Raw genomic sequence first — 22,684 nt, 5'->3', positions numbered from 1 at the left:
CATAAATATAAAGCCTACTGATAAAGGACACCGTCAACAGTATTGACGGCAAAATAGACTATGTTTGACAGGTTCATTATGCCAGTGTGTCACCGGCCTAAGGTTTTCAAAAGGCATCACGCGAGTGTGAACATCACTACAACTAGGAAAAAAACGATTGTAATTCAAACGCAGCTCCCGTCGGCATTTAAACAGACCTTTGCTCTTAATTCCGATCGGTCCAACTTAATAACGAAATCTGAGCAGGTCTAAAAACTGAAACTGTTGATGCTGCATTTTACACTTTGGAAAAGTTATATATTTTTTTAAATATGAGCAGGCCTTGAACCTGGGATTGGTAATGCTGCATAGTTATTTATTTATATTTTTCATTATATTTTATTATATGATATTGGTTTGAGACTGAGAGTATTTTATTTAGCAGAGAACTTTACAGCAGTATTTTATTTATTATTTTTTTATTTTATTATAAATTATATTTTATTATTTATTTTATTAAAAAGTATTTTAAAAAGTGTAAACAAATTGTTAAAAAAAGTTTATAGTAATAAACAACCTGCAGTTTAATGTTTGCATTTCTTTCCCTTACTGTACCGAAAATGAACCGAACCGTGACTTTAAAACCGAGGTACGTACCGAACCGTGATTTTTGCATACGATTACACCCCTACTGAAAGCAGAACCAATAAGGGAGCTCTTGATATGTCTTGTGACACAGCTCTTGTAAAATAGTTACCATTTTTTGTTTGGTGTCTGTCATTTTGAAGCCAAGTAATCTCATATTACATAAGTTTTACTTTATTATTAATTAATTATTAATCTTTATTATTAAAACTATCGACCCTGCAGACGCCATAATCACACACATACACACACACACACACACACACACACACACACTCTCTCTCTCTCTCTCTCTCTCTCTCTCTCTCTCTCTCTCTCTCTCTCTCTCTCTCTCTCTCTCCCACTTTTTGTTTTTTTGTTTTTTTTTATTGGTGGGCGTTTACGCAGTTGGTTAGAGCAGTGCTGATTGGGGAGAACGGAGGTGCGCTCACTCTATTGGGTTAGTAAGACTGTCACTTAAGGCTGACAGTCAAGCATATGCTCTGGAACAGAGTAATATCGTGTCCACATCGCAGGCTTTGCGATTAGCAAAATCGCAATGATTTGATTTCGATTAATCGCACAGCCCTAGTCTAGAGGCCCCCTTTCGAATGAGCCAACCCCGCGTTGATAGCCCCCGGGGTTCTGGAGTTGCAGGTGGTTAAATTCACAGTCTGGTACCAACCGATCTAGTGATCCCGGAGGGGCTACCGACATGTGGAGGGTGGCGTTTGAGAGGGCTCCTCGAGCTGAAGGGATCCCCCAAAACTACAACTTTACTGTTCAGTGCACTAAAATCAGACTCATTTTGGTGATAAAGTTTAAAATAGTTAAATAGTTACATGCCCTGCCTCCATTACATATCTTTGTCACATCATTATAAGTGTTTGATCACCACATTTCAGTGATCATTACAAAAAATGTGTTTATGTATATATATTGTTTATATATATATACTGTATTCTATATATAGTACCAGTCAAATGTTTGGACATACGAATGGGAAAGTGTCCTTTTGACAGGTACTGTACCATAATATACACCAAAGAATATCGGCCGATATATCGATATCTGCATTTTTTACTCCCTAATATCGCTACCCAAAAATTCCAAATCGGTCAGCTCTAACAGAAATAATCTGTGACATTTAGATAGCTTTTTTTTTTTAAATTTTTTTTTTTTTTAATTTTTTTTTTACATTTAATATTGTCTTTTATATTGCTCAAAAGTAATAATTTCTTAAAGAAAAAACTAAATACATCTTGTTGACACCAGGTTTTTTATTATTTATTTTTTTTCACGGTAGTGTAGTGAAGGTTAATCCAAAGTCTGTTGGTTTATGATCTAGGCTTTTTATAACAGAAATTTGGATTCCAGATAGGAGTACCTATCTCCAAGTGACCTCAGGTTAATGCAGAAAAGCTGCAGTACTTTAAACTGAATGACAGCATCTGTGTAATAACCAAACGCTGTTTTATTGTGTTGAAATGCAGAGAGCATAACAGTACAGGAATACAGAGTCTCCATTACTGCAGAGGGAGAGAATTTGCTCATTTCCAGCATGAAGCATGTTTTAATTTGCTCTTGTTAAAATAGTTGTGGGGTGACCTAATCTGCATCATTCGGCCCTGCTGTTTTCACTTCAGTGCTGGTTTTTAGGTTCTGAATGGATTAAATGTGTGTGTTTGGGACATATAAAACTAAGAAATGTTTTTTTAAGAGTTTTATTAATTATTATTTGTGCCTGAAGAAGACTGTGTGTGTATTGCAGACATCCTTAAAGTCTAATATAGATGTACTCTATAATGCTCTCTTTAAGCAGGCTACATTCTGCAAATAGTTTTCTGCAAACATGTTGTTGTTGTTTTTTTCTGGTTCACATCCATTTTTTGCACTGATAACATGTGTTTGGAATTCAGCCACACCTCAAACACAAAGCCTGTTCTTGTGTCCAGAGCAGTGAGAAAGCTCTTAGAACCCTCCCAGCCAGTTCCTGTTAGGAACTCTAGTGCAACAAGTTAAAAATTAAACAATAATTTGTTTTGTACCTAAAAGTACCCTTTAAAATTAAAAGTGGTAAAATTGTTGTAATGCACTTCCTCTTTTGGCGTATTACTTTTCATTACCTCATTAAAGTGTGAGTGTTTCACAGTTAGAAAAAGACAATTGAATCATATGTTTGACATCAGTGGAGTTTCTCCAAACTGCCGTGTCGTGTGTTTCCAAACCTCACAGGCCTGAGTTGAGTACTGCTGCTGTCCAGCGTGGAAAAGGAAGCAGCTTATAATTATGGAGTAGACAGTTCTGCTGGTTCAGGCCAGAGTCGTGGACTCGTGGTTTAATTACATCTCAGTGTAATGAGAAGTTACAGCTGGCAGCTGCTATTATAATGGCTGGAAAGATTATGTCATGCATAAAAGTCTAGAATCATCATGTAACGTCATAGAGGGGAATACTTACCTATAAATGAAATGTGCCAAACCCTACATTATTTTAGAGGTCAACAGTGCCTGTTTACATTTTCAGTAGCCTTCTTTCCGGAAGGGTTTTTCCCATTTATTTTCCCAATAGGGATAAAAAAAAAAAAAAAAAGTCTTAAAGACTTCTTGGCTACAAGGTGAACTAAAACATTAAAAACTTTTATTTGAAGCAAAAAGTGGACACAAATTTGATAAAAAGACTAAAGAAAGACTACTTGTTGCAATTCTCTAATTGGTGGAAATTTCTCTGCAAAATTATGGGTAATGTATTTTTTTTTTTTACCAGGAATTTCTCTGATAAAAGAGTAATTTAAAATACTATTCATTTTCATGTTTAACAAAAGCATTTACCATTGATTAACATCTCATTATCTAAGGTTATTGTTCAAAATCAGTTTCCTTATGGAGAAACAAAATGGGATATTTTCTTCCAGAATCTCCTTTTGTTTTCCATTGAAGAAAGAAATGATACGTGTTTGGAACCGCATGATGACAGAACATTCATCTTTAAATGTCTCTCAAAATCCAGAGTTGGAATGCTCCATATTTGCTTCTTATGGGCTGAGGACCAGCACAAATCTTGATAGACATTAAATAATGACGTTCCAGGAATTTTTTTTATTCTTTGTGAAACATCAATTCACATTTTGACATGAGGTTTTACTGAAACAGAAAAACTGAATGCCTTCAGCAGAGCCCTCACATCACAGTCACTCAGTATGAGAGAGATCAGCAGTCACATGTCCTGAATAAAGCTGTAGAGTGTGTTGTTCACTGTCCAGAGAGAATGAGCTCGTCACAAGACCAGCATCACATTACCGACCTCGTTATCAGCGTCAGAGAGTCCAGTAGAATTAGTGGATGAGGTCAAGCGGTAAGCTGTTATCATGAGGGGCCTGCTGTGCACCATTATCTGTGTGTTGAGTTTATAAACGCCAGCCATTCATACAGCTGGACATGTCTGACTACTAACCCTCTCTCTATGCTGAGGTCTTCAGTAGCGATGAAGTCTTTTTACAGTTCTAGTATTGTTTGAACAATGCATAGAATAATTTTTACATGTAACTACTTCCATGTTCATGTATTCAGTCTTGTAGTGTGACATTTAATTAGTTTTTTTAAATAAATTATTTTATTTAGAAAACATGCATTAAATTGATTGACTTTTACTCTATATTGTTATGGAAAAATAGCTATTTTAGATTAATGCTGTTCTTTTTAACTGTTCTTTTTAACTCTGTTCATCAAATAACTTTCTATTCAACAAGGAAAATGTATCACATTAATATTAAGAAGCACAAATGTTTTCAATACTGATAATTATAATATATAATAATTGTTTTTCATCAAATAAATGCAGCCTTGGTGAGTTAATTCAAAAAGATAAAAAGCCCTTACTGTCATAAAACTATAACTTTAGTTTAAGTTAAATCTTAATGTATTTCTGTGTGGATGATGAATAAATATCTGTTTGAAAAAAATAAAAAGTATTGTCATTGTGATTTGAACATCATTAAAAAAAGCAACGGTAATAAACAAATGATCTCAATCACATGAATCTTTTCAATGGTGCAATGGAGGTTTGGGCAAACAAAAGCTTATTTCATCTGTGTCCATTTACTTCCTTTTTGGCCGAAACTTTTAAGGTCAGAATGTCTATCTTGGGTTGTTTTGCCAAGTGTATAGAGTAAATGCAGATATCAAATATGGGTCACTTTTGAAAGAAGATATTTATGCCATTTGTTACTGATCACTTTTTGTTCTACAGGAAAGGTATGGATTCCCAAAAAGAAACCAATCGAGATCCATCAGGAGGAAGCCACCACCCTTGACCCGGAATTGGAAGAGGCACTTTCTAGCGCTACTGACACAGAACTGCATGACCTGGCAGGTAAAAACCACTATAGAATCTCACAAAGCGTGATAATGGGAGATCAGCAAGAGACAGAGTGCGATTTTGCACCAGAGGAGCCTTTAGATTATTTCCTAGAACTATTGGCGGTTTTTTAAGTTCCCGCTTTTTGGCGTGTTCACACCACAGGAACTAGGAACGTATTTAGTTCTAGAAACTCTGTTTGGGGGAACTAAATTATCTCCTACTTCAGAGTAGGGTCTAAAAACAGTTCTTTAGGAACTTCTTATGAAACACCAGTTATCTGTGTTTTAAAAAAATATTCAGTCCACGAACGTTAACGGCATTTATCTGCTGTCTGCAGCACTGTGTTCTTTTCTCAGCCTCGATGATATGAAACACTGCAAGTTGTCATAGATGTAGTCAGATTTCCGTACTCTTTTAATTGCGTAAATTGTTTATATGGCATTCTATCTCCATTCTCACGAAACCCACGGCACACAACAAAAACAGCTCAGAGCATGTTTGTAAATTCTGTGAATATAGACGTCATTGTTGGCCGCTTCAGCGTTCCTGCTGCTGGTGCGAATGCATCCAGGAAAACAGCCCAAGGAAGAAATTGGTTCTCTTGGAACCACCCCTGCTGGATAGTTCCAAGAAGAGTTCTTAGAACTATGTGGTGCGAAAGCACCTTGAGAGAATGCTAATTTCACTAGGGTTAGTTTTATTGCTTTAAGTCTTAATTAACAGCTCTATGCTATCTATTGTTCCAGTGTTCTCCGTTACTCTCACTGCAATATTTTTTCCCTCCTTGACTCTGGGGGTCTGAACGCCCACACTGCATCCACCACAGCTCCAGAATAAAACTGCAAACACATCCTCTCTCTTTCTCTCTCTCACACTCTAAACAGCCTCTTTCAACATGCTGCTTTAAGAGATTGTCCCTGGCTGGTTTCCCTCACTGCATGATTCATTATGACCCTGATAAGTTTTATACTCTTCATGTGCTTGATGTGTTTTTTTGGTCAGCTGTGCCGAAACACAGGAATGCAAAAAATGGCTTCATGCAGTAACATCTAGAATACCATAGTAAAAATAATAGTGAAGTGCTGCACATAAGCATTAAACTGCTTTTTTTTATGCACTGTGAATTACTGCACTTTATCATGATGTTTTCATGTGGGTGTTTTAAATATTTCTTTTTTGTATATATTGTAACAGTTCTGTGTTGTGTTCTCTAGCTATTCTTGGAGTGAACACACTCACGCGGAGTTATGACGGCACCTGTACAGACGGTTATAACAGTGAGTTTTTTTTATCCTACAAGTTGATTTCATCTTTCAGGGGATACCATAGTCGTGTTGTCTTCTCATGCATTTGAAGCTCATTTGTGAATGTTGTGTTTGTTGTAGATGTTGTTCAGGGAGAAAAGGTAAAGCCAGTTTTTGATGAGCCACCAAACCCTACAAACGTAGAGGAAACTCTGCAGCGGATAAAATCCAATGATTCCTCACTGACCGAAGTCAATCTCAACAACATAAAGGTAATGAGATTCAGATTAGTACACTCAAACCAAGACACTTAATGGCCAAAATAAAAACGCAGAAGTCATTTTGATATTTATGATGATTATTAATTTTATATTGCCAACAAATTAGTATTAAATATGATTTACTTCAAATATTTGATACTGGCTGATACTTGACAATCTGGAATTTAAAAAAAATAAAATTCACTGGAAATGCATATATTGTGAATTATGATTAAATTAGTGATACGTCGTTACTTTGTACAGACGGCCTGCTTTTCTTGGTTCCACTAAAGCAGAGAATGTTCTATGAAACATTCTCAAATAATGCTGGAGAACATGATTATCAGGTTTTGTTCTGTTCATTAAATTTCAAAGTGGACACGCCAAATAATGCAACACTTTAACTCAAATTATGGTGATTTGTGAAACATTTTTAATTGTGTTCTTAAATGCAGATGTCTCAGACTTTGGACTCTTTTCTTATTTAAAATAACTACATTTAATATATATATACAGTCGTGGCCAAAAGTTTTGAGAATTACATAAATATTGGAAATTGGAAAAGTTGCTGCTTAAGTTTTATTATAATAGCAATTTGCATATACTCCAGAATGTTATGAAGAGTGATCAGATGAATTGCATAGTCCTTCTTTGCCATGAAAATTAACTTAATCCCAAAAAAACCTTTCCACTGCATTTCATGGCTGTCATTAAAGGACCTGCTGAGATAATTTCAGTAATCGTCTTGTTAAGGTGAGAATGTTGACGAGCACAAGGCTGGAGATCATTATGTCAAGCTGATTGGGTTAGAATGGCAGACTTGACATGTTAAAAGGAGGGTGATGCTTGAAATCATTCTTCCATTGTTAACCATGGTGACCTGCAAAGAAACGCGTGCAGCCATCATTGCGTTGCATAAAAATGGCTTCACAGGCAAGGATATTGTGGCTACTAAGATTGCACCTAAATCAACAATTTATAGGATCATCAAGAACTTCAAGGAAAGAGTTTCAATTCTTGTAAAGAAGGCTTCAGGGCGTCCAAGAAAGTCCAGCAAGCGCCAGGATCGTCTCCTAAAGAGGATTCAGCTGCGGGATCGGAGTGCCACCAGTGCAGAGCTTGCTCAGGAATGGCAGCAGGCAGGTGTGAGCGCATCTGCACGCACAGTAGCCGTGTTTCCACTATCGAGCTTAAATCGGGCGTGCTAGTGCATGCCAGGGCCAGTCGCGTTTCCACAGTCACTTCCGGGGCTTGATCGTGCCTCGCAGGGGCTTCCTCTGGGCCAATGGCCAGGGTTTTTTGGCCCGACGAAAACCTTGGGCCAAAGCAGGCCAGCTGGGGCTAGAGGAGGGGTTATGAACAAAGGCAGAGTTTCTCCGCGTATGAAGAGCGTCAGCGCGGATCATTTCAGGAAGATCACAGCTTTAACACCAGTATTAAAGACTTTTTAAAATAAGCTTAGCTCAAAACTCACTCTTAGCACCAAGTGCTTGAAATAACTTGATCTGATGTGGATTATAATCACTATACAAGGCAGAAATATTTATAAACGATGCAAAAGACTATGCACGCTGGGCATTAACATTACCATAGTAAACATGGTAAATATGAATCGCTTGAAGAAATCAGACGTCAGCTTCTTATATTCTCTACCACAATCGTGTATTAATTTAGTAACTTATATTATCTGTCACAAGCCTCGTCTCTAGAGTTTAGCTCACGTTGCCTATCATAAAAAAATATAATAGGCTAATGTTTTTGTTCCGGAGTTTTTATAAAAATAGAGATATTATCATTCATTCTAAATTTGACGGCTACTGTGGCTACAAATAAACAGAAACAGACACGACTGAATAAGCAGGCTATTTTCATAAGCGTTCAAAATAAATAAACAAAATGTATTTATGTATGATTAATTTTGAGTCCTGATAAATTAAATCAATATGATCAATGTATCACTTATTCTATAGTTAAAACATCAATGCTTTTGAATTTGAGTATATAAAAAGCATGCAAACAATCGGCTGCTTTTATCATGTTCGTTTTGTGATTGCGCATGTTCCAGTGACTTATTTCTTAGTTTTCTGATAACTTCTCTTTGTTGGTGAAATTATGAGGTTGCATGACGTTGTTCTGAGAGGCGTGTAAAAGGCGTGTTTTAGTGACGCGCAGCGGAGCTTCAGGCTCCACTGTGGAAACCATGCGCTATTCTGGCCTCGGTGCTACTGGCCCGAGGCTATCAGCCCCGGCCGGCCCGCTTTAAGCCCTGGCTCGCACTGGCCCGACAGTGGAAATGCGGCTAGTGAGCGAAGACTTTTGGAAGATGGCCTGGTGTCATGAAGGGCAGCAAAGAAGCCACGTCTCTCCAAAAAAAACATCAGGGACAGATTGATCTTCTGCAGAAAGTATAGTGAATGGACTGCTGAGGACTGGGGCAAAGTCATATTCTCCGATGAAGCCCCTTTCCGATTGTTTGGGGCATCTGGAAAAAGGCTTGTCCGGAGAAGAAAAGGTGAGCGCTAACATCAGTCCTGTGTCATGCCAACAGTAAAGCATCCTGACACCATTCATGTGTGGGGTTGCTTCTCATCCAAGGGAGTGGGCTCACTCAAAATTCTGCCCAAAAACACAGCCATGAATAAAGAATGGTACCAAAACACCCTCCAACAGCAACTTCTTCCAAACAATACAACAACAGTTTGGTGAAGAACAATGCATTTTCCAGCACGATGGAGCACCGTGCCATAAGGCAAAAGTGATAACTAAGTGGCTCAGGGACCAGAATGTTGAAATTTTGGGTCCATGGCCTGGAAACTCCCCAGATCTTAATCCCATTGAGAACTTGTGGTCAATCCTCAAGAGACGGGTGACTATGAAAGAATGGGTTGCTATCAGTCAGGATTTGGCCCAGAAGTTGATTGAGAGCATTCCCAGTCGAATTGCAGAGGTCCTGAAAAAGAAGGGCCAACACTGCAAATACTGACACTTTGCATAAATGTCATGTAATTGTCGATAAAAGCCTTTGAAACGTATGAAGTGCTTGTAATTATATTTCAGTACATCACAGAAACAACTGAAACAAAGATCTAAAAGCAGTTTAGCAGCTAAACTTCTTAAGCATCTACTTAAAAACTCTTTTCAATATCTGCTATATTGCTGTCTGCTTAAAATATCTCTTCAGTATCTGCTATGAAATTATTCAGTAAACAGACATACAGTTCAAACCAGAACTAGAATTTTTTATTTATTTATTTTTTCTGAAAGCTCTCTACCCACCATTTTTACTTTCAAATTATGGAGTATTTCAGATATCGGTTTTTGTCTCTAACTAGAAGCAGTTATTTCTTATAAATTCATATGAGGCTATGTCATAAAATCAGGATCAAGACCATGGCAATGCATTTAGTGACATAAAGAAGCTGTTTAATTTTCCAAAAACAAATCTGTTTTTAATGTTTTCCTTCTCTTTTCTTCTAGAACATTCCAATCCCGGCTCTAAAGGACTTTGCAAAAGCCTTGGAGAGGAACACTCATGTGAAGAAGTTCAGTCTGGCTGCTACCAGAAGCAATGACCCTGTTGCCATGGTGAGGGATGGCATATTTTGTGCTTTTTTTTTTTTTTTGTCAAAAAAAAAACAACGGAAAAGATATTAATCTCTTAATGAGCACTTAAATAATGCCCCTACGGTGAATTGATTCTTCCATGTTAAGTACTTTGATTGCATGCTGTTTTTAAGTGTGTTTTCCAAGCTTAATGTCCACTTTTATCCATCATTGCTGGTGGTTTCAAATAGGCAGCATTTGTTAAACCTCTGAAAATTGTTGCATAAGCAGTTTTAAATATATTCCACTTATATAGGTGGAAATAATAGGTTATACTGTCATTACTGTTAATTTGTCAGTGTCAAGTAGGTTGTCTGCACTGAAAGTGAAAAGCTAAGATAAACATGGAAGAGATCCGGCTCCCTTGACACCTTGTTAAAGCTATGTGTGTTTCTCTGTGTTCACTGCAGGCCTTCTCAGACATGCTACGAGAGAATAAGACACTAAAAAGTTTGAATCTGGAGTCTAATTTTATCACGGGCACAGGAGTTCAGGCTCTGGTGGAAGCTCTGCGGGACAATGACACGCTAGCAGAGATCAAGATTGACAACCAGGTAGAGCACACAAATTCAACCACATGCTGTTCTAAAACCAACAACCTTTTTTTGTAACTTTGTAGACTTGTCACATACTGGTGCTACCAGTGTGGTCTGCTCTGGTGATTATAGTTTAGGTCGGTTTAACTTTGACACTCTTTAATCTTTTTTTTACTTTTTTTTTTTTTTTGCATGGATGCGTAAAATGTATAAAATTTGAGGAGACAATATTTACATTGTTAAAAAATAATTAATGTTCTTTTGATCTTTTTTAAAGTGATCAAATAAATGCAGCCTTGGTGAACATACAAGACTTTTTTTTTAAACATTAAACATTTTTTACTGACTCCACATATTTCTCTCAGAAATTACCCCACAAAAGGTAATTTAAAGTAACTTTACATTTACATGAGAAAAGTATTAAATAGACATTACAAAATTGTAAGTAGCTTTAGAAAGAAATATTTAGATTCACCATTGAATTTATTATAATGAGCCTTTAATTGCCTACAAAGCCTATAAGCGCTCAAGCACGCATAAAGCTTGCCACAGTTTCACAGAGACTGAGACGGCAGAAATTGCACCCTGTTATTTTAACAGGTTTCATTATTTTGTTAGTAGACCACTGCATAAATAGGTCTTAATTCAGTCATTTGATCAATGTAGGTACATACATTATAAGTATAATGAATTATGCTGCATCCATTCTTGTTCATATGTTGAAAATTAAAACCCTGCTATTTTGCTGGCACTATGCAAATTTAATTCAAATGTTACTCGTAGTGAAATGTCTGTGTGTGTGTGGGCTTATGTAAGCATGTGTAATAGAGATGTTTCTGGTGTGTGTTTTCTGCTCTCAGCGGCAGCAACTCGGTACGTCAACAGAGATGGAGATCGCTAAGATGCTGGAGCAGAATACAAGCATCGTGAAGTTTGGGTACCAATTCACCCATCAGGGTCCCAGATCCCGTGCCGCTGCCGCAATCACAAAAAACAACGACCTGGGTGAGAACATGACCTAATGCACATATGCTTTGATTGTATGGGGTGGTGTTGGCGCAGTGGATAAGACACACGTCTTTGGCGTGAGAGACCCGGGTTCGAATCCACTGTGAGACACCAATGTGTCCCTGAGCAAGACACTTAACCCCTAGTTGCTCCAGAGGCGTGCGACCTCTGACATATATAGCAATTGTAAGTCGCTTTGGATAAAAGCGTCTGCTAAATGAATAAATGAAATGAAATGAAATGAAATGACAGAAACAGGCTCGTACAGGCCCTCTCGTGTTTGGTATTCACTATTTTTTACCTAATAAAAACACAACTGTGATACACACTTAAATATGTCATTCACAACTAGTTTCATGTCTGAAAGCACATGTTTTGCACACAAATTATTTTACATGCAGTATTGTTAGTCAGTCATAACAGAGCTTGTTTACATTTAGAATTTTTAAAGGTACAGTAGCAAAAACAACTTTGTTTTTATAGTTTCAGATAGATGATAAAAATATATATTATAAGTGTACTTCAGAAGAAAAAGCTGCTATAAAAAAGTAGAACAAATTCTTTTAAAGTGGCATTTTATTAATGAGACTTTCTTTTCCTTTCTGCCTTTCATCAATGAAGTCTGGATCTATCTCCTGTTTGCCAGTCTTATGTTACCACGCACACACACACTGTGTGCTTTACTTGTGTGTGAGGTGATGTCAGGCATCAAGCTCTATTCCAGTGTCTTTAGGTATTATGTGTGAGAGCACAGTTTTGACATTTAGTTTGACATTTAACTTTGGCATGAATGCTAACGGCACATTTTAAAAGGTGATGTGTGTTTTGTTAAAGACTGTTGACTCACCTGTAAATTGGACCGGTTATACAGGGTGTGATAAGTTATCATATCCTCACTGTTGTGAATTCATACCTTATATAGAAGTGAACTAGTCAACACTGAATAACCAAACACAATCCACTGCTGGAAATGCACACACAAGTACAAAAACACTAACATGCTACAGTTCAGAGCAGTAGTCTTATGTTTTTACTTTTGTCATAAAGTCTGGTCCACTTTGCTGCTTTTTCGGTCTAAGAACTGCCAACTTAGAAAGAACTCTGCAGACATTAGCAAAAAAAATGTGTAGAATTTCTGTCCAAAAGTGAATAGCTTACTAATATGGATTGGAAATCTCAAAACACTTAATTCCACAATTAGTTGTAAAATGTACTTGTATATATGTGCACTACTCTAGTACTATTGTACTACCAGCATTCCTCGATATATCTTCCACAGAAGAAAATCATACAAGTTTGGAACGACATGAGTGTCGTTCGGTGAATGATGACAAAATTCCAATTTTTCGTTGAACTTTAACCTTTAACTAAATAAATAAATATAAATATGACTATAAATGCCATTTAAATTGTTGCATATAATAATAAACAAACAAAGCTATACATTGTGAAATTATAATTTTCTCTTTACCTGCTCAGCATCCTGATATGCTGTTGCCAGCTAGTTTATTAAATCTCATATTACCTTTGATCATCAACATGCAAATAATAAAATGTGAAACAAACTTTTGATATCAGCTGTTGTATAATACGGTAGTTTAAACTATTGTACTGTAACAGAAAACTAATTTTAAGACAGTTGTGCAGGGGGACCTGATTGTTCATGACCGAACAAGTTTTGGCTGAAATTAGTGATTGTGTGTAACTTTGTAACAGGATGAAGGATTGACTAACACACTGATTTATTAAGCGTCTTAAATGAGCAGATCTCATTAAAGGTTCTTGTACTGTAGCTCTCAGCATGGTCTAACGGCGTGAATACTGTGAATGTATCAGATTACTAACACGTCTCTGTTTTCTCTTTCAGTGCGACAGAGGCGAGTAGAGAAGGATGTGTAGAACATATTCTCCTCTTTCTCTCTCTCTCTCTCTCTCTCTCTCTCTCTCTCTCTCTCACAAGCTCATCAGACTCTTGTGCCAAACCCTCTGAGGGAGCCGCTTCACCTAAAGAAGGGACACAACTGGATACTTTGCCTCCCTAATGTTAATACTCAATGATATTTTTATGTTATGTTGTATTATTATTATTATTGTTAATTGTTGTTTGTTTTATAGCTGAAACTCTTTTGCAGCCAATTCTTTTTTGCTGTGTAAAACCCTTTTCTGCTCTTTTCTTTATAAAAGTTATTTGAAACGAAACTAAACCGCTTGCAACAGTTACACACAAGCACTCAAGCACTATAGTGATCTCTACATGGATGGGCTGGATCAGAACCTGTCACCCACATTCACTCTGAACAAATCTAGACTCAACTGGACTGGATCTGCTGTGTTCCCCGCTTAATGTGAGATAAATCTAGATTTGTTGAGTCTGGGTTTGGAGCAGATTTCAGCAGAATGAGAGTTAGCCAATGAGGGCCATGCTGTTTGTAACAGACACTCCTTTATAAAAGTCATCTATAGTCTCGCTGTTAGCTTCACTGTGAGTGTGAGAAGATTGTGCGGCTGTAGTTTTATCAGCATGGGTTGTGGTTGGATGTCTTTGGGCAGCTGGGTTGTCTCAAAAACTCTCAGCTTCCACACTGCGCCTCGGTTTTGCTGCCGATCAAGACGATTCATATTGTAAAATTCACCTCTGTTCCCGAAATACACCAGCTGATACTGGGTGTCTGAAGAATTACAAGTGCTAATTTAAGATCAACGCCCCATTTTCACCAAATGTCTTTGGAAATGGAAAAATTTGTACTAGATCAGCACTGACAACCCTGAACGAAGGTTAAAGATCGACAGGTTTCACTTAAAACTATAGAGGTATATTTCCACCGAGCAATGCACTAAGGGATTTTTTCTTCTTTTTTTTCAATACAGGAAGTGAGCATTTATGTAATTTAGTTGTCGGCTATAGATTTGGATAAGAGTATCATTTCTGTAGATAAATCTAAAATGGCTTTACTAATACCATGCCAAAGACTAACACCTAAATACTCTAATCTTCAGGACTCTTAACTGATGTCAGATGTTTTTTTTTTAAGGTATAATTCACCTTAAAAGAAAATGCTAAATGTCTTAATGTCTTTTACGCTGTTATTGTTTTGTATAAAATGCTATAGGTTCATTTTAAAATAATTTTTGCATAGTTTATGGTAACCACAGCTGTCAAAGACATTATGGGTTATGAAGACAATATGATAATTTTGTGTGTGGGTTAGGACAAAATTTAAAGCGTTCACTGTAATTGGTTCACCAACAACCAATTGCCAAATGGCTTGGAATGTAACACAAATTTTGTTTCGAAAAATAGCTCCATGAAGATTCCCATTCAAAAGAAAAAATAATAGTAACCAGATATGGGTTTGGAACAATGTGAGGGTGAGTAAATGACAAAAAAAGCAAGTTTTGGTGGATTATTCCTTTAGTTTATCTAGAAGAAATATTTTTGAAGCACATGGTCTGTGCTAAAGAGGAAATTAGAGAACTAGTTGAATGAGAGCGAGAAGGATGAGTAAAGTTTCATCTTGAATAGCAACCAATCCTGTGAGCATTTAGTGGTTCTGGTGCAACCAGAGTCCCGAACATACATGCATGTTTGTGATCGCATGCATGTTTGCAATGTAAAGTTTTATCTTTTCACTAAAGCTATCTAACATGCTTTCATAACACCAGTGTAAGATTTACCTTTATACCGCTTGTCATTTTCTGTGAGCTTGTACATCCTGCGAGGTTCATTGATTGTGGTATATAATGTAGAGCACAGACGCTTTGGCATGTTTTTGAGGAAGGTGGTGAAGCCACCAAATGGACCCTCAGCACAAAAGTGTGGCATCTCGGGCGAAGCAGTCGGAGTATGGATTATATAGCTGGATTACACAGGGGAACATGTACACCTGCTTTAAATGCAAAAGCTAGGACCAAGTTTGAAGTTTTCCTTTTCTCACCTTGTCGTTTTGTACTGTTCTGTTTTCTAAGAGCCTTGTGTATCAATTGAGTTTTTGTTTGTCTTTCATTTTTCTTTGTGAACAAATGCTGAATTGTGTGAATGAAATCTTTTTTTACAGGTTATGGTTTATTTTTCATTCTATCTTTCTTTGATTATTAGTTAAAGGTTCATGCTTTGCTCAAAGCTTGTGCTTTTAAGAAAGAGCTCTGCAATCTTACCATGAGTTCAATTGAAATATCCATCTTGAATTCTCTTCAGAAGACTCCACACAAATATAAATATACATATAAATATTGTGTACCATAAACGCCTCTCATATTGCCGCAATTTTGTATGTTGAAGCTACATGTCTAGATTCCCGAAGAGGAAATCTTACTATGTACTGTTAATAACACACAACTCTGTAAAGTATCAGATGTCATCAATAAAATGTATGTTTTTACAGATTGGTCAGTTGCCAAGTCTCTAGTCTCTTAACCTGCTGCGAGATCTCAGGAGTTTAAAATTTTACATGAAACCCATTATACAAACACTTTAACCCTAACTTGAATCTGTTTTGTATGAATTGCCTAGTAGTAAGGTCATTTATTTAATGAGCGATTGGCATGTATCCCAGTTTCTGTGCTTATTGTCTCTAATGATTAGTCACAATGACTACCAGAGAGATACTGTTTGTTTTTTAAGGACTAATGACATTGGAGATCGTCATTACTGGTAATATTTAATAGAAATAAAGATAAATTATTGCTGGAGTTACAAACCCGATTCCAAAAAAGTTGGGACACTGTACAAATTGTGAGTAAAAAAGGAATTGAATAATTTACAAATCGCATAAACTTATATTTTATTCACAATAGAATATAGATGACATATCAAAGTGAGACATTTTGAAATGTCATGCCAAATATTGGCTCATTTTGGATTTCATGAGAGCTACACGTTCCAAAAAAGTTGGGACACGTAGCAGTAAGAGGCCGGAAAAGTTAAATGTACTTATAAGGAACAGCTGGAGGACCAATTTGCAACTTATTAGGTCAATTGGAAACATGGTTGGGTATAAAAAGAGCCTCTCAGAGTGGCAGTGTCTCTCAGAAGTCAAGATGGTCAGAGGATCACCAATTCCCCCAGTGCTGCGGCGAAAAATAGTGGAGCAATATCAGAAAGGAGTTTCTCAGAGAAAAATTGCAAAGAGTTTTAAGTTATCATCATCTACAGTGCATAATATCATCCAAAGATTCAAAGAATCTGGAATAATCTCTGTGTGTAAGGGTCAAGGCCGGAAAACCATACTGGATGCCCGTGATCTTCGGGTCCATAGACAGCACTGCATCACATACAGGAATGCTACTGTAATGGAAATCACAACATGGGCTCAGGAATACTTCCAGAAACCATTGTCGGTGACCACACTCCACCATGTAATTCGCTGTTGATGGCAAAAATTCTATAGGTAAAAAAAAAAAGCCATATCTAAACATGATCCAGAAGCGGGATATTTTCTCTGGGCCAAGGCTCATTTAAAAGTGGAAAACTGTTCTGTGGTCAGACGATTTATAACTGGGACGCAATGTCATCCGGACTAAAGAGGACATGGACAACCCAAGTTTGTGTTCAGCGCCCATTTCAGAAGCCTGTATCTCTGATGGTATGTGGTTTCATGAGTGCGTGTGGCATGGGCAGCTTACACATCTGGAAAGGCACCATCAATGCTGAAAGGTATAACCAAGTTCTAGAACAACATATTCTCTGATCCAGATGTCGTCTCTTTCAGGGAAGACCTTGCATTTTGCACCAGACCACATACTGCATCAGTTACAACATCATGGCTGCGTATAAGAAGGATCCGGGTACTGAAATTGCCAGCCTCCAGTCCAGATCTTTCACCCATAGAAAACATTTGGCGCATCATAAAGAGGAAGATGCAACAAAAAAGACCCAAGACACTTCAGCAACTAGAAGCCTGTATTAGACAAGAATGGGACAACATTCCTATTCCTAAACTTGTCTCTTCAGTCCCCAAACGTTTGCAGACTGTTATAAAAAGAAGAGGGGATGCCACACGGTGGTAAACATGGCCTTGTCCCAACATTTTTGAGATGTGATGATGTCATGAAATTTGAAATCAACTTATTTTTCCCTTAAAATGATACATTTTCTCAGTTTAAACATTCGATATGTCATCTATGTTGTATTCTGAATAAAATATTGAAATTTTAAACTTCCGCATCTTTGCATTCTGTTTTTATTCACAATTTGTACAGTGTCCCAACTTTTGGAATCAGGTTTGTACTATAAAATACTAGTATTTCTTATAAGATACTCATAACTAGTGCAATTTTATTAGTTATTATTCAGTATTTGCAATAACTAGACATATTGGCTGATCGAGAATGGGGACAGTTGTGGTTAAAAAAAATAAAAATACAATTTGCAGGATTAGCAAAATGTAAATTATTATTATTTTCAAAATAAGAGGGATCACACAACATGCATGCTATTTCTGACCTGAATAAAGATACCTACATCTTAAGATTCATAAATGTTGAAAAAATAAAGATCAGTCTGTTTTCTTGTTACAATTATTCAGGCACTTTTTCAAACACAAAAGCAGACTGCGTTGTGTGCTGAGATACGGAGAAATATGCAGGTGAGGTTTTATTTTAATCAGATCCAGTTTCTGGGATTACTTTGGAGATGCCAGGCACATGATGTCATTAAAACTACATCATTCCTGCTGTGTCTTAAACTCCAGCAGAGCTGATCTCATCCTAAACCAACCCCAGCCCAGCAGACCTCACTGCTGTACATGGGAAAAGAGTCATGAAGTTCATTGCGTGTGTGTGTGTTGTGTGTCAGAAATGCATGGAAAATGTTGCACTCTGAGGCTGATGTCATTGAACTTATATATTTTCACCAGATGCATTCATCTTCTGTGATTAGACTTGTCCCAAATGACTTTTGGGGCTTCCTGTGAACTCATTTTGGCTATATGTGTTTTTAATCAAGGAGAAAACACAATCTTCGGCAGACAGCATAATTAGTGATCCATCAGCTGGGCATGGAATCAAATTTCAGAACTTCTACAGTGTAATTAGATTTAATTTAACAGGACTAACAGCAATTTTATGGTAAAGAAATTGTCACACTTTAGATGTAAAGTGGGACCAAACATTTTTAACAATATTAGGAGATATAACAAAAAAAATTCTAATGAATTTAAAGGAAAATTGTACAAGCAAGAACATAATTTATAAGCCTATTTTATATATCACAGTATTACTATATCTGTGGGTACATTTTGTCCTCATAAACTATTGAATACCAGTAATCCCTCACATGCATACACACACACACACACACACACACACACACACACAAACAAAAAGCAAACACCCACTGGAACTTTGGTACAATTAGGGGAGAATATATTTCATACACATTTCCAGTTGAAACAACGCTAACACAGATTGTGTGTGTGTGTGTGTGTGTGTGATCTCACATCTGTAGTATTTACTCAGTAAACACTAAGTCCTTTGTATGAAATGTCCTTGTAAGGCAGAGGACAAACACTAGGTGTGACAGAAGTTAAACATTGACCTGGAAACTGGTTAGAAGCATCTGAATCCATCAATGCATGTGAAGAGGCAGGAATTATTCCTTTATAATTTCATCTGAACCCAGGATAAATGGAAACCACAAAAACATCTACTTGCAATGTTTTTTGTTGTTTTTTTTTTTATGTAGCCTGCTAGGAGCTGTCAAACCCCACATCATGAAGCGTGACAAAAGGTCATTATCTGTTCATGTGCGCCATCTACACGCAGAAAGACGAACTACATGCGGTAAAGACAGCAGCCAGTAGAGGTCAGTGTAAACCTGACAGTATTATATGGTAACAGGTACAAGAGTGCTATATGTAAAGCACCATCACTTCTGAGCTATGAACCAAACCAAACCAGATAAATCATACTATCATCAATCAATCATCAATAAATGCATACTTATATTTTCTGAGTGAATGGACTGCATTATTCCAATGAATCACATCAAATGGCATAACTAAAAACTACAGTCTAATCGTTTTGATAAAGAGGTACTTTAAGTTATAACTGATACTATTATATTATGTGTTTTAGTATGACTGAAACATTGAACTGATTAATACAGGATCTCCTGATCACACTTTGTTTGATTTAAACAAGGAATTGAAATGTTCCGATGTTTGATCTGGAGCTTTGATGTTTGAAGTGGAAGATGACGATGTATAAAAACTGACGCGAGGAACAAGCAAAAGCGGAGAGATGATCAATGGAATAAAGGAGAGGAGGATGAAAGTAGACAAAAATTACATGAAACATCCTTATTTCTTTTCTTTCTTTTTTTTTCATTATCTACCATCCAATGATAAAAGGCCATGGGCAACATCTGTCTATTTTGAGATGACCATATGAATCCCTGCCTACACAGCACACTCCTTTCCCCTTTGTTTGATATCATACAGATGATGTTTTTTACACTTCATTAACTATAAATATTGAAAGGGTGTTTGTGTAAATGGCATGTGCGTGAGCTACACATGAGAATGGACGGATGAATAATCCTCCAGGGCTCTTGAACACCTGCCGTAAGAACATCCAGAACCCAGAACAGACCACAGTGACCCTCTGATGCCGACTACTTATGTTCACACAAACCTTGACATTTGTATTCATCACCTGTCTCTCACACAAAGACACATTCTGTCTATAATGAAAGTACAGTGCTAAAAAGCTTTGAAAATAACAATAACATCAAATAAATTGCAGCTTTTTTTTTTTTTTTCAGAGACCAATGCGGTGGTAACTTATTATTTGTGTATTGGACATTTTTAGTAGCTTGCAGAAAACCACTTTGTTTTCTATTTATAAAAAAAGAAACTTCAGTTTCTCTGTTTAAATATGCATGACCCTGTGACCTCTCTTCCACACTTCAACTCTATTGTATTAGGACAGATGTGCATGAGTGTATGAAGTGGTATACACTAATGACATTGTGAAAACATTATTCAAGAGGCTCTAAATGAACAAATCATGGTGCTGATTAATTCAGTCATGTAGTAATGAGCTTTACCGGAGGCCTGTAATGCAGAGCAGCAGGTCTATCATCTGCTGAGGGTGTTAGGTAACATACAGCACCTGCTGCTCCTAACTTCATTTGACATAGACATATAGAGAAGGCTATATAACGTCATAAAGTCATATAGACAATATATACAAAGATACAAAGGCAAAATGAAAAAATCAGAGCAATAAATGCATCTAGCTCATCATTGTTGAACACTTTTCCATGCATGTTCACTTCTAGTTGTATGAAGTGGGCCAACCTGTGCGTTCCTGTAGAGGGCAGAGCAGTTCTTCCGACAGGTATCACTCAAAATAACATTACTTCTCAAATGTACAGCTTCAAATGTACCTGCTTTAGGAAATATGGTTTCGAAAAGTGGGACAGCATGCACTTCAGTCAGTCAAAAATGTGTGGTGGGACATGATTTGTGGGACAAAAATGGTTATTTACAGGGTTTTAGTGTTGCTATGCCATGTTAAAATGCTTTTACTGCAGATGGGTTATAGATGATAATAATCATTTCTTGACATGAAAATACTGATGTAATGGGTTAACCTCTACAGGTTGTTTTTATAAGATCATTCTCAAAATTTGTGCAGGCTGGAGATAAAAAAAACTGTTGTAATTGTATGTTTTTCATTTAGTAAAACAGAAAACACTAGACAAAATGGTCTTAAATGTTTTTGAACAGCAGTTCACTTCACGTTCATGAATTCTGAGTCAAGGCCTAAAATTTATTTTAAGATTTTAATATTCAACATAGGCTAAATTAAGGTGATTTATTTGGCGTTTTTGTTTTATAACAGACATTCAGTGTCCCAAAATAGGAACACAACTGTCCCACATAAGGAAGCTGTAGATTTTCTCAGATGACTTGCACTAAGTGCACTTCTGTGTCATTTCTTTTACAAATGTGTTATCTGCATTTTCTGTTTTGATTTGATTACGACACATCCAGTATTTTTTAAAATGGTACTGGGTGTGCATTTAATGTTTTAGCTACACATTGCATATGTCAAAAAAGTCTGAAATAGAAAAAAATGTCCCACATTAGGGCAATTCACCCGTTATAAAAATGAGGCCGTGGCATGCAATGCTTAGTTCTAGGCTAAATGCTCATATTATTTGGTCCTCAAAAACAGTTCTTATTATTATCAAAGTTGCACTGCTTATAAAATAGTTGCACTGCTTATATTAATGGAAACCATAATTAATTTGTTCTTTTAATAGAATTCTTAGAAATTTTTAAATAAGACATTTTATTGAAACAGAAATCTCTTTTAACAGTGTAGGAGTCTTTATTATCCTTCTTGATCAATCTAATATACAATTGCTGAATTAAGAAGAAAAGAAAAATTACTCAGCCCAAACTTTTTGTGTTCTTCTTGAGGAATAAGTATCACAGTATTTTTATTGCTCGAATCATTCATCACTGCATGCTCTGACAGTTACAGAGCTACATGTATTACCGACTACAAATCTATAGTGTGATAGCTATTTCTTATAATGAACCTTAAATGTAGATATGTCAGAAAAAGGGTAAATAACCTCATCAGTTAAACAGTGGAAATAAAAATTGAACAAGCTGTAACACTTTTAAATGTAGTTGTGCTGGAATGCCAGAGATTGCAAAAAACAGGACAGTGAATAAAGCCTATTGCCACAATTGTGAGAAGTGACTAATGCACAAACTTAGGTTAAAAAAAGGGCAATTTCCCCCATCAGAGTTACAATTTGCAGACACAATAGAGAACTGATGGAAATCAGAAAAGATTTATGAGAGCACTGTTAAAAGTGAAACGATGTAGTGGTCTCTCTGTCTGTTGAATCTTTTCCCTTCTGACTGTTTGCTCGCCTACAACTGAACCAGTGCAACCACAAACCAGAAACTTTTAGACACCTGCTTCCTCTTTCTGTCAAAAAAACCAGGTCGTGAGGTTAAAAAAAAAAAAAAAAAATCAAAAAACATTTCAGAGTTATTCCCCCACCCCCGAGATTTTCTCCATGATCCATTAGCAATTTAGATGTATT

At 36.7% G+C, this 22,684-nt stretch overlaps 1 protein-coding gene across 1 annotated transcript in view; it reads left to right on the top strand.

Annotated features, from left to right (window-relative positions):
* Window positions 1-14,624, top strand: part of LOC132101309 (tropomodulin-2-like) — a 38,370-nt gene extending 23,746 nt beyond the window's left edge. Inside the window, exons 4-10 of the mRNA XM_059506169.1 lie at window positions 4,852-4,974; window positions 6,177-6,239; window positions 6,348-6,478; window positions 9,944-10,051; window positions 10,480-10,623; window positions 11,466-11,610; window positions 13,481-14,624. Of these exons, the coding sequence (XP_059362152.1) occupies window positions 4,852-4,974; window positions 6,177-6,239; window positions 6,348-6,478; window positions 9,944-10,051; window positions 10,480-10,623; window positions 11,466-11,610; window positions 13,481-13,512 (746 nt within the window). The 3' untranslated portion in view covers window positions 13,513-14,624. The remainder of the gene's footprint in view (window positions 1-4,851; window positions 4,975-6,176; window positions 6,240-6,347; window positions 6,479-9,943; window positions 10,052-10,479; window positions 10,624-11,465; window positions 11,611-13,480) is intronic.
* Window positions 14,625-22,684: the final 8,060 nt, after the last annotated feature.

Source organism: Carassius carassius, chromosome 23 (genome assembly GCF_963082965.1).
Source record: "Carassius carassius chromosome 23, fCarCar2.1, whole genome shotgun sequence".
NCBI lineage: Eukaryota > Metazoa > Chordata > Actinopteri > Cypriniformes > Cyprinidae > Carassius > Carassius carassius.
Note: the sequence above shows the minus strand (reverse complement) of the source record. Positions and strands in the feature narration are given on the sequence as shown.